Source organism: Epinephelus moara, chromosome 14 (assembly GCF_006386435.1).
Source record: "Epinephelus moara isolate mb chromosome 14, YSFRI_EMoa_1.0, whole genome shotgun sequence".
In the NCBI taxonomy this organism is placed as follows: domain Eukaryota; kingdom Metazoa; phylum Chordata; class Actinopteri; order Perciformes; family Serranidae; genus Epinephelus; species Epinephelus moara.
In genome coordinates, this window is record NC_065519.1 from 33,830,620 (window position 1) to 33,844,078 (window position 13,459).

Sequence of the window (13,459 nt, forward strand, 5' to 3'; positions counted from 1 at the left end):
CAGAAATCTTGCTTGTTTGTGGGTGACCAAATACTTATTTTCCACCATAATTTACAAATGATATTCTTTAAAAATCCTACGATGTGATTTCCTGGATTTTTTTTTTTCATTTTGTCTCTCATAGTTGAAGTGTACCTCTGATGAAAATTACAGACCTCTCTCATCTTTCTAAGTAGGAGAACTTGCAAAATCAGTGGCTGACTAAATACTTTTTTGCCCCACTGTACATCCACATGCATGTGCACAGAGTGCATAAATGAGACTCAAGAGGACTCTGCATTTCCTTAGTCTTTCTGTTTCTTCGTATGTCTCTCTCCATCATCTGGTAAATGCAGACATCACTCAGTGTCGTAGGAGAGCTGCCATTACAGACATAGAAACACACTAGATACTTCTTTCTAATGAGTCCTCGTGTAGAGTTAGACTTCATGTGCTTTTTTGTCAGGCACACTACACTGCTGAGAAGCAGCTGTAGAATATCCTCAGTCCGTTTTTTGTAAAATACTTGAACCGCTGCACTGTGAATTCTGCTGTCACATCATTTTAAGGAACTGTATGAGTCATTCATGTAAAAAAACTACATTTGCAACTAAGTATCATTTTCAGTATCAGTTGTTCTGTTGCTAAAACAATGCCCATCAAGTAGCATCTGTAAATTGCTTGTTTTGTCGAACCAATCATCAAAAGAACCCAAAGATATTCAATTTGCAATGATGTAGAATAGAGGAGAGCAAAGAAATCTTGAAGTTTGAGACCTTAAAATCAGATAATGTTTAGTATTTTTGTTTGGAAAAAAAAACAGTTTTAAATTATTAATCAGTATCAGACCTGTGTAAACATTAGGGATGTACTTTCCAATCTCAACGTTTTTTTTTGTTTTTTAACTGATCAGGATTGGCGATAATAAACTGTAGAGAGATCCGAATTCAATGCTTTGTTTTAAGTCAGCTGTATCACAGGTGTATTTACTCACAAAGCTTTCACGCACAGCAACGCAGGTGCAGCCTCATCAGCTCTCCAACTCTCTGCTGTCTGTCTCTCCACTCTGTGTGTGTGTGTGTGTGTGTGTGTGTGTGTGTGTGTGTGTGTAAAAGCCCTGACACACCAAGCTGATGGTCGGCCGTCGACTAAAGTCGGGCCGTCAGTGAGCGTCTGTTGGCCTAGTTTTTGTGGTGTGTCCCGCACCGTTGGCCCTTCGGCGTCGGCGGCTTTTCGGCCGATTGAGCATGTTGAATTGGCGGCGGAGCTAGTCGGTGAAAGAGATCACTCTGATTGGCTGTTTAGGTTTTATTCCCTCGCCCCTGTAGCAGTGAATCTGCCTGTAGTGAAACCGGGGCTAACCGGTGCTTCCTCCTCAGGCTCCACTTCACTCAGCTGCCCGACAGATCCGCTGCTTCTTCCCACTTTAACCTGAATAACAAACTGGAGCTAGCTGGGAGCATGACCGGAGGGAAGCACAGCCAGTTAGCCTCCGCTAGCTTCCCAGCTAGCCCCGGCTCTCCGTTTGGATCCAACCGGAGCACCGAGCCCTGGTTTGTTATTCAGGTTAAAGTGGGAAGAAGCAGCGGGTTTATCGGGCAGCTGAGTGAAGTGGAGCCTGCGGAGAAAACACCAGGACCGTCTGAATGTAATAGTGGAGGTGTTGCAGTGCTCGGCTGCACAGATAGGTAACACCTCGGCTGACAGGATGTACCACTCTCTCACTCCGCTTTCTCTCACGCAGGCGCAGAACGTACGTGCCACTTGGCCGTCGGATGTAGTCCGTGTAGTGTGTTCAAATGCAACTGACACAGGGTGACGTGAGGCGAAGTAGACGACGCAACAGTTGGCTTTCGTCGCCGCTAGTTCTTTGATGTCGGTTTGATGTGTCCGCACCTTAAGAGCAGGGACTGAGCCCCTCCTGCCATTAAACACCACAGGTATTGATTCATGTTATTTACCAAAGTTATGTGCACTTGGTTTATTTCAGCTCAGTGTAAGAGAGTATTTTGTGCTTTGCTAGTTTATTAATGTAATCTGCACAAAAGGTGTATAAACGACAAAAATAAAAACTCAACAACAAACATTTGAGAGTACACTCTTCAAGGGGTTTGCTATTTTAAACTTAAAGATTTTGTAAAATATATAAACAGAAATTATAAAATGTAATATTAAAAAAACACAGAAACAGTGTGGATGGAGGCTTTTTTTTTTTTTTTTTTAGGAGCATTGAAGTATCGTATTGGGACTCGTTATCAGCAGATATTCTATTAAATGACTCGGATCAAAACTTTGGGACATCCCTAGTGTATATACGTCATATATGTCAGTTGATTAATCAACTAATCATTTCAGAACTAAAAAGAGTTCTCAGGAAAGGGAAAGGGAGCTGTCAAATGCAAAAAGAAAGAGAAAAAAAATCATATGCTAAATATGAGTAAAGATAAACACACTCAATGACATGAAGAACAGAAAAAGCGCTCAGATCGTCAGCTACTCTGGACTGCAACATGTGTCAGGTTTGGCATCATTCATGATGTGGCATCAAGACGTTGATGCTGACATTACCTTTAAGATAGTTATAAAATAGCTCTAACAGGCCGACATAGCCTACATGATTCCCAGTCTGATTTTACACTGATTTTTGTATTTGATATCTCAGGTGGAGTTATCTTTGTAAACTTGGTAAGCAAAATGTGGCCATTTTTTACTCCTGGCCCAGTTTGCATAGACTGGTTTAAAGTGATACCAAGTTTTCAGCTGTTTTACTCCGTTAAGATTACTGTATGCATGCAGTGAGTCCCTCTAATTCAGTTAATCTTCCTCTTCTTTGAAAGAAATAGTAATTCAAGCTTCTTAGAGCTTCTTCCTAACTTGTGTCTATTTTAGAAAATGTTGGTTATTAAGGTTGGATGTTATATAAACTGAGTTTGGTCGGCTGTCCTAGCGTCCCCTCCACTTCTCCCTTTGTCTTCCCAGTGACCTCTGTGGTGTGGTCAGCAGTGAGCTAGTCTCTGGCTCAGCACCACCCTGGGCTGGCCTCATCTGTCTCTCTCATTAGCAATCGCCCCCCCTTCTCTCCTCCTCTCCTCCTCTTTTCCTCCTTCTCCTTCATCTCTTTCTCCCTCCCCTCTGTACTATCCACCAGAGACTCTAACCTCTCTTTCCTCCCACAGTGTGATGCCGTCTGGGCTGGGGGCCAGCATATATGTGTGTGTGAGTGTGTGTGTCTGTGTGTGAGAGGGAGAGAGAGAGGGAGAGAGAGAGACCCACCTTGGCTGGGTCAGACAGACACACCCCCATAATCACTGCAACGACCCAGCTGCTGCATCGCACTTTGATATCATTGCTGTAACCTTTACTTGTCATTATCGTAACCTTTTTACATAGCTGTCATTTCCTCCACCAGTTACACTTGCGAGCCAGGGTCTGGGTAATGCACCGTCAGCTTTTGTAGTGCTGAAGGGCATGTTTAAACCTTAGTGGTGGTTGTTTTCACCTTGCTCTGTTTATGTTGGCATCAGCCATATGCTCAGGCCTATAGTAAAAGTACAGAGGGTGTTTAGCCTGTTGGTCTGCCAGCATAGAGGATCATTCCAGTTTATTACAGCTCGGGTCTTGTTTTTGTATTTTTTGCCATTGTTCCTGTTGGTGTTCATAATAATGCACTTACCAAGTTATTACAGTTACAGTGAGATCTAAAAGTAGTTGATGGCATGCTTCATTTGTTTTATTGGTATATGCCCCTGCAGTTTTACTGGCTTATGGCACCTATGGCACACAAAGGTGTGTCACTGTAGTTCCGCAGGCACATAACCACTCCCAAATGGCAAATGACAATTCTTACTGTAACATGCCTCTTCTGACTGTTGGTGTGCAGCTGCTCTGAGTTAGATGAAAACAGCATGCCACTCGTGTTCAACAGGTGCCACTTTTCACCAGCAGGTAATGTGTTAAACTGGTAGGTTCTTTTTTGTAGCCACGCTGTTAGTCCCATCACCACTTTGGTCCAGACTGAGATATGACAGTATCAGCACTGGATGGATTGCCACTGAATTTGTACACACATTCATGGTCAGCAGAGGATAAATCCTGTTGACTCTGGCGATCTTCAGAATCTTCCATGAGCTCCACCATGTGGTTAACATTTTCATTTTACAGTGAAATGTCTCGGCAACCATGTGATGGATTGCCATGAAATTTGGTACTGGTGTTCATGGTGCCCAGAGGATGAATCCTACTAACTTTGGTCATCCTCTTACTTTTCATCTAGTGCCAGCAGCAAGCCAAACCTTTTATTATAAAGTGATATATGATTTGCACAGATAGTCAAAAACGCCCACTTTGCACAGCGATTGGCCAGATGTGCAGAGGTGAGAACTTATACAAAATTTGAACTTTTCTCTCAAGCTTTCTTTTTCATTCTTTACCAAGTGTTGCTTTGGTTTAGTTTATGCACACTAGGAGACAAACAAACTTATCATTGAGTCTTTGTGTGTGTCATTGCCTCTTCTTATGTCCAGGTTTTGTGTCCAGAAGGGTCCATGCGGATCCCTTTGTGAATGCTACATGCAGCCCAACATTTGTGACAGTGCATACTATACACATTGCAAGGGTGCCAAGTGTGCATGCTCTAGTTTGTTTATGCTTTTCGATGCTTCTCGTCTCGTGCACAAATGTACTGTATTTCTCGTCCCAGGTTCTTCTCTTGCTAAGCAGTCGCACATTATAGTTCCTGTTTCTGCATTTTTCTTGTTGTTTAGCCAAAACACTGGTGCTCTTCTTTCAGTCGTGAGGTCATCATTTTTGTTACTGATGTGCATGCTTTTTGATTTTTATGATGGTTAGCAAACAACATTATAGTACATTACCGCCACCAACTGGAATGAAGTATGGAGTAAGTGTGCATGGGTAGAATGCCGATGGACCCTCATTAAAGAATGAATGGAACCATGTGACTGCTAAAAGTCTGCAGCTGTCCAAGGACATGAAACCTAGAAAGTATTTCCAAGCCTTCAGTTGTCTGACAGGTAATGTTTTTTACCACATCTGACCTTGTTGCAGTGATGTCACTGTGTTCCCAGATCTCAGCAGTTACTTTTGAAAGTACAATATTATAAAAACTGCTAGAAATGATGGCAAACCAGTGACCTTACCAAATCGGTCAGTGTCAACTTCAGGTCTAGTAGTACTTTAAAAACATACTGTGTGTGTGTGTGGTATTTTGTGAGTCGTTGTATGTGAATCAGGCCTTAGACAGAAGTTCTCTTTAACATAGGCTTCAGCAGCACTCTCGGAGGAAAAGGGAAGTGGGACATTCTGTTATTGTTGACAACCAAACCATCAAACGTTATCCAGTAGCCCACTAGTCAATCAGTGGTTAATATTGCCCAGAGGAGCATCACTTAGAACTTGGAAGCTGTGTTGAGCCATCTTAGGGAGTGTTATGTGGAGTTCTCTCACAAGCCATGAGCTAGTGCGGTGTCTTCACTTAATATATTATGCCAGTTTGTGTCTCGACGTCTCTCAGTGATACTGTTTGAAGAGTCCAGCGATTGCCTGTGGGAGACAAAATGGCTGCTGTGTGAAGTTCATATCAGTACAGTAGCCAAGCAGGCCGTCCTCCAGCTTGAGGGCAATATTCTGTAAAGTGTCTGTAGACCAACTACAGAGGCATCAAAGTAAAGTTAGCCACTGTTGCAATGACTGGCATGCACTTTTAGCATATTACAAATGGGTTTTTTTTCCCATACCCTCTGTGTAATCCAAAATGCCAGGGCTTAATTGAAGTAGCACGGGAGCTCCCTGTGTTAACCAAAGCTGGTGTGAGGAAGCCTTTTTAAGTCTGATTCGCCTGGAGGCTCCGGGTCTTGCGAGAGAACAAGTGGGCGTTCGTTTGTTCATCAAGCTTTGTTATGCAGGTTTTTTTTTTTTTAACTCACCAAAGGAAAGGCGCACTGAACTTCCGATCTTCAACACATTTTAGAAGCCTCACCCCTTTTAAACTCGCGACGAGACTAATTATGTATAAGTGTTTGTGTGTGTGCGCGAGAGATAGAGGATGTAATGTGTGCACATTTTCAATGCACACATTTGTCTGAGTGGGTGTGAGTATGTAGGAGTCTGCGGGAAGCATTGCAATACCACTGAAGTCGGATTTGTCAAATACCATCGATTAAGTTTTCTGTAGTGCTAAACATGCTTTAGGCATGTGCTCTCCTTCAACTTAAGATAAGTCTAGGTGAATATTATATAAGTCATTTATCCACATCTCGTTTATTCGTCTGTGAGAGTCTACAATTCGCCTCTCTGTCGCTAAAAATTTTGAGCTGTCTCGGTGTCAATGGCTGGCGGTTTGGAGCACTAACCTTGGGAACCATCTTGAGCACCACATCTCTGTGGGGTCATATCTGACGTGTCCCCTCTTCCTTCTATCCTGTCTTCCTTCCTTTGTCTGGTCTATTTGTTCTGTGTGAAACAAAGGCAGGTGTGGTATCCACCGTCCTAAAAAAAAAAACCAAGCAGCAGCAAACAAAAGAAAATGTCCCTTCCCCACTATCCTGCTCTAGACATGCCTACACAATCCCCAATAAACGCTTCTTTCACCAACCCTCTGTAGTCAATTCCTCATTTAATATCACTGGCAATAAATCACCATGGTAATGCCTCCTCATTTGATTTGGGGGGATCTGATTATGCCTTATTGCGGAGTCATTTGAGCTGAGCTAAATTATTAATCACCATCAGCCTATTGTTTTTCTATTTTTATGTCCTCCCAACGCCCTTTCAGTGTTAATTGAAATCATTCAAACCTGGGGAGTGACAGCGTGGTTTATATGCATGGTAGCATTCATGACAACCTATCATAAAGCACTTTGTATGTCCTTAAATGAAAAATAAGACCACCATCCGACAGCCTTTCTGCTAGACGTACTCTAGGGATGGTGATGTCGGTGGGTTGTTCCACCACTTTGGTCCAGACTGAAATATCTCAACAACTAATGGATGAATGGGCTTTAAATTTGGTACTGATATTTATGGTGCTCAGGGGATGAATCCTAATGTCTTTGGTGATCCCCTTTGCTTCTTGCTCTTCAAGTGGTTCTACTAGATGGATCGGCACCAACTTTTGTACAGATGTTCATGGTTTTCGGACAGTGTATGTTAGTGTTGAAGGTAGCACCGCCATAAGGATGAAGTTTTGTTGTGGGTCAAATTTCTCGATAGCCATTGCATGGGTTGACATGAAATTCGGTGTACACATTTATGTTCCCCTCTGGATGAAATGTAAGAACACATGTGGAAACACATATAATCACAGATTAGTAAGGCACAGTGTGACTAAAGCAGGCTACACCAGGTCTTTGGAAAAACACTACTAGACAAAAATTGAAACAGTGAAACAAAAAAGATATGAGATTAGATTAGAGAATGGATTTCAGTCATTGTATGCTGACAGATGGAGTAAAGACTGTACATTCTACATGTTAGATTGGCATGTTGAACACAGTCTGGTCTGCAATAGCTCTCGCACTTTTTTCATCAGTGGAGGGTCAGAGCTCAGGTTAAACCATTTGAGGTGACAGTAGAACAGAGACAGCCGTCATTATCTGACTCAAGGGCGCTCACAATCACATTCTATCTATAATGGAGACCGACCCTGTGACCTTCTGGCCACAGACATTCACCTCTCGAAACACAGAGCCTGCCTGCTGTCTGCCCTAATCACAGCTCCTGTATTACTGTATGCCTGTAATGTTTGGTTTGGATTGGTATGGTTCAAGACCTAAAATTATAGGCTGCTATAAGATAATATCTGACCATAAAGCTATGCGTAGCAGCGATGCGGCATCATTACATAAGGCCTGAGCTGAAGTTCACTTTTCCAGCTTTGTGGGTTTTTTTCACTTTGGCTCCTCGCGGTGCCTCTCTGCAGCTCCCTTGGCCCTCAGCTCTCTTCTCCTCATCTTCTGCTCTCCACTCTGCTACCCACTGTTCCTTTTTTCTTCTTCCAACTCTTTTGGCCCAGAGTTGCTGCTTTTTTCCACTATGGCCAACTTTGACTTCTGTGCTCTTTCACTACATGTGGGCCAGATTCCTTCCATCCATATCCTGCTTATCCTCTGTTGAAACTCCTTATCCCTCTGTGCCCTGTCTCAGCTCTGTATATATATATATATATGTGTGTGTGTGTGTGTGGATGCAGCTACTGTACATCACTGCTGACTGTTCTCATTTTCCCTTCTCACGCCGTATCCCAATCTCACACAGACACCCAGAAACACACACTCACACACCTGTCTTCTTATGCCCCGTGGCTGGACAGCGGTGTACTGTAGCATACTGTAGGATATGTGTGTGTGTGAGTGACTGCAGCTGCTTTTGGCCATCCAGGCTGCCTCCTCGTTTTCAGCTTCATTTCCCCCCCTAATGAAGATTCAGAAGCAGCGCAGCTACTGGCACAGGGCAGGAGAGGAGAGGGGAAAGGAGGGAGGGAGGGAGGGAGGAAAGGAGCAATAGAGGAGGCAGCAGCAATGACAGCGGGAAGAGAAGGGAGGCAGAAAAGAGAGTCTGAGGGAGGGGAGGAGATGGAGGGAGAGGAAAGAGAAGAGGAAGCATCAAGATGGAGGAAGAAGAATGTATGGGAGAATCCTGAGGAGGAGAGAGAGAGCAGCAAGGCAGGCATGAGGAAAAAGGAGGAGGAAAGGAAGGAGAGAAGATGAATGGGGAAGAGAGGACAGCTACAACAGAGAAAAGAGAGGGAAAAGGGTGATGAGTTTTGTGATAAAGATGACTATAGAGAAAGTAGCCCTCTCTCTTTCTCTCTTCCTCTCTCTCCTAATTAGCTCCCTGGCTGTGATGAATGGCACAGCACTTAGGACCCAATCGGCGAGCCGACCTTGTCATGTGTGTTGATGGGGTGGGGTGACTCTACACCCCCTCCCACACACACATCCCCACCTCCCCACCTCTGTCCCCCCTCTTACCTATTGTACCACCTCCTGTGGAAGCAGATGCTGCTAATATCGAGGTGTGTGCGTGTGGTTTTGTGTGTATAAGAGTGTGCGCACGCTCACTTGTCCACCGTGTTTGTGTGAGTGGGCGCTTTGTCCTCCAGGCTCAATGGCTGACAGTTCCACACATCGGTGTAAACACTCTCGGTTGTGCACTTACCCACACCTGCCTCATTTCATATGTAGTGACTTTTGTTTTGCAGCATTAGATTAGTCACATTATCAGTTTGGAGTTGACACTGTCATATAAGATGATTAGTAAGATGATGGAACGTCCCTTTATTTTGCATCTGAGGTGTTTCTAAATGTTATCTGCTGTAATTTTGGAGGTGCTTGCCTTATTTTTTATTTTATTTTTTTGTCTTAGAAGTCCTGCTTTTTTCTTATTGCATAACCATTCCATTGAGAATTCCCTCTGTTCAAATACACCCAGTGTTTTTTCCCATTGGGGATTTGCAGTTTAAAATTTGACATTAAAAACTTTGGGAAGATAAAAGTATAAAGTATAGATGAATATAAAGATATAAAGACTTGGCCATCAATCCTTGAATTATTTTACTGGTTGGGTCTTTTAGAAGATGTGCCTCTGCAGTAATTGTCTGTGGCGTTAACCTAAAGTTCTTAGAGTTCCAACATTGAATACCCACAGGTAAAAAGGTAGCACACACAGATATCTTCAGAACAGAATTTCACCAATTTATTCTGGCCATGTCAAACAAACTTGCTAAGGTTTCAGTGTGTACTATTTGAAACTGGGAATGCTGCAACATTGCAAAAAGGAAAAAAAAAAAAAACACAGGAAAAGAGAAGTGAACATGGGGTTGATAGAATTAGTTATAGTTTAACTCATTTATTTATTTATTTATTTTTATTTATTTAATAGTTGGTTCCAGATTTTCAAATGTGACGATTTTTCTGCTCCTCTCTGTTTCATGCCACTGCAAAGTAAGCATCTTTGGGGTTTGTTGTTGGTTGGACAAAACAGGCAATACTAAGGTGTGGCATTGGGCTCTGGGAAATTGTAAGGGGTATTTTTCACTAGTGTCAGACAGTTTACAGACTTAATGTTTACTCTTCAAAAAAAGAAGGGGTCTGGGGACCTCCAGGGGTTCTGAGGGAGCTCGAGAGGTTCCCCAAAAATGGGAAATAGTTACTTTTTACTATTTAATTCACTATATAAGTGAGCCCAATGTGAGCAATAGTCATAAGAGTGTCTATTCTGATTATAGGTTTCACCTCCTCCACGCTTATATTTTCAACCGTAGTTGATATCTATAGAACTCTTGTGTAATAAGGAATTATTTCTGACATTTTAGGTGTGCTTGCATTTGGGTTTACCTCCAAATAAAGTGGTTCATAATCTGTCTGATTATCTGACAAGATGTAATCCAGTTGTAGACTACCCAAAGCCCACTTACCCACCTATTCTAGAGCTTTTGATTGTATTTTATCATCTTCATCAACGATGAAGCTGGCTCAGTTGCCCTGAAACTTTACATTAGGCGCTTCAAGGATTTCTTTTAAATGTAAGCTTACCACGTGAGCGCAACAATTTATGAGACCAGGCTAGACTGTGTCTGTAATCATTCCCTTACTCACTCATTCACTGTTTCCTATATACAGTAACAGATACTGGAACTTCCATACAAACACAAAAAACAACTGCGTCACACGAGACAACGTTTGAGTTAAAAAGAAAAGACTCAAAACAGGAAAACTAAAATTCTTTCAAAATGGAAGCTTTAAGGTTCCTTAGAACAATCATAAATATCAGGTGTTAAAGGTTTCTGTGTTTGCAACTGAAAACTCCTCCTCCCTGTCTGTCCAAAGTATACTACCTTGTGAGGTAGACCACGTGTTGAATCAATGGAGCAAGTGAGACTTGAGCCCTGATTTGATTTTTTTTTTAAAAATGGCATTGCATTGCAGTGTGGGATTGTTTACAAAACGTAATGTGCCACTGTGGTTCACTGCTTTTTTTTGCTCCATTGCTGGAATGTTCAAGGCACTATAAGGAGCATCTAAAATGGTGGATAGTAAATATAGTGAAGTCTGAGTGATTTCAGCCTCAGCCTCAGAGGTTTATGTAATGTTTGAACATCTGCATGTCCATAGCACTAACCAAACTCAATGTGGTGCTGAGGACTGTGTGAATCAGCTGAAAGCTCCAGAACAAGCCACTAAGTGGCCCTTAAGTTGAGATTGTTTTGGAACTGCTGTTTCCGAGGTCAAGACTGAACTGTCAGGCTCATATTGTAGACAAATTTTTGCCCTCTTGGATCTTGTTGTAGTGATTTTGCCACATTCCCAGAACTCTGCAAATAATTTGGTGAATAAAATATTATCATAACTGACAGAAATGATAGCCGAAACTGTGAATTATAAATAAGACCCAAGTTGCAGGAATTATTTATCAAGCGATGTGTCCTTTTGAGTGTGTTTGTGATTATGATAGCTGGAGCCACATTGATATGTTTTAGCCCCAGGTCTTCCTCTATGTTTCCGTCAGTCAGTCGTGGTGTGTGTTTCAGATCCAGTGTGCTGTGTCTTTTCTCCCCTGCAGAGCAGTAAAAACTGGCGGGCTGCGGTGGATCTGACGGGCCGGCTGCTGACAGCTCATGGTCAGGGATATGGAAAGGCTGGCCAGCCAACCTCCCACACCACCGACTCACTGCAGGTAAGACGCCAGCGACTTTCTCTTCATCCGTCCATTCATCTGTCTGTCTCTCTGAGTGTCGGTGGGTGTTGGAGAGTCACGCCAAATCATGTCTTCTTCTACATATTTAATGTATTAATTCCCAAATAGCTCTTGAAAATGAAATATATTTTCAGTTAGTTGAAAATAAATCCAATAATGTGCCTGCACTTAAAGAATTATATAATGAAACGTCCTCACTGATATTGTGTAACAGTTTCACTGTTTATTTAATACCCTATCATTTGGTTATCAGGAGTTCATTAGATTTTTTTTGTTCTTTTCTTTGTGTTTCCAAACTGATGGTAGAATTATTTTTGACATCTGTAAGAAAGCACACTGAGATGTTGGTTGTTAGTTTGTTGTACTGTCCTTTGAAATGTTTTGTCAGTGTTGCTGCTAGCACTTTTTTATGCATGTGTTTGTTGAGCTCTATCCAGAAGATGAATGGCTGCATAAGCTCATTAAGAAGGCCACCCCAGTGGTAGGCTCTGTGCATGAGACTTTAAGTTAATCGACCATGTTGTTGCCTCATGCTGCATATTACTGTTTGTTTTACCTTCTTAAACATCATGGCTCTATTTTGAAGTCCAGCTTTTGAATTTTTTTTGTTTCTGTGTTTAGTTGTGGTCTTCTTAATGTAATTAATAGCAATATGCACCATGACAAAATGATGACTGTTGGGCATCTATGGTAACCTTTTACCACCCACTGTTCTTCCCATACGACTATAGCACAATGCTGAACTTTCACAGACAGCATGTACTGTAGAAAGTTACATAAATATGGACATGTTATATATGTATAGATAGATTAGACTTCCGTCTTACAGATGCATGCCAGAGTGTACAGCTAAAATCGTAGAAATATTGTTTCTGCCTACCTTCATCACCAGGGTCTAAGCACTGGTTCTCAAACTATGGTACTTGTACCACTGTTGGTACATGAGCTCCCTCTAGCAGTACGCAGAGCAATCTTTAAAATATTTTTAAAAATGAAATTGATTAATTTAAAAGCATTTAATACTAATGTGTTACTACAAAATTGTGATTATAATTATTTCCAAATGTTTTGCTTTTCCTGTAAAAATTTTCTTTCGATGTCAGACTGCTGCATTGTCACCTTAATGAATGAAACACACGCATAGGTTCTTTATTAGTTATAAACTAAACTGTGAGGATAGTGAGCAGAGGTATAATGAATGGTTTAAAAACACTGCAATCATGGCTCCAAATGAGAACAATTAGAAAGAGAAGCTCAGATTAGGAGGAAAATATTTTTAGCAGCCCTGATCAAACTGAAGTGGATGACACTGAACCAAGTGCAAGTGCTAGTGACTACTTCAGCAGCGGTAGTGGAGTCTTCACACCTGTTAGCATCAAACAGTGTAAAATAGCAAAAAGATATCACTAGAGTTTCCTCAATCTTCTCAGTTTACTCTGCTTGAACCGTCCGTAGCTAAATATGGTAGGCCTATGCCGTACATTTTAACGTCAGTCATAATGGTGGTACACGGTGTTAAAAGTTTGATAACCTTGTTCTAATGCAAATTGCTGTCATGCCTTGTAGAAGTATTTTTACAAATGATAATGCTATGTTTATAACTTCTTGTCTACACACTGTCAATGGCCCTTTAAAATGATAATGGAGGGTTCCTGTGCAGTATGGAAAATATGGTGTTTGATTTTAGCAACTTACAGGTTTGGAAAAGTGTAGAAGAAACAAAAGAAAATATGGAAAAATATCTGTGTTTCTAGACTATTGCCCCTAT

General features: G+C 41.8%; 1 protein-coding gene across 3 annotated transcripts in view; it reads left to right on the top strand.

Moving 5' to 3' along the window:
• trappc12 (trafficking protein particle complex subunit 12) overlaps positions 1-13,459 on the top strand; it is a 53,852-nt gene that overhangs the window by 17,105 nt on the left and 23,288 nt on the right. For all 3 annotated transcript variants that reach the window (XR_007570989.1, XM_050061473.1, XM_050061472.1), the window contains exon 4: positions 11,557-11,670. Coding sequence is in view for 2 of the 3 variants with exons in the window: in XM_050061473.1 (XP_049917430.1) it covers positions 11,557-11,670 (114 nt within the window). In the remaining variant the exon portion in view is untranslated. The remainder of the gene's footprint in view (positions 1-11,556; positions 11,671-13,459) is intronic.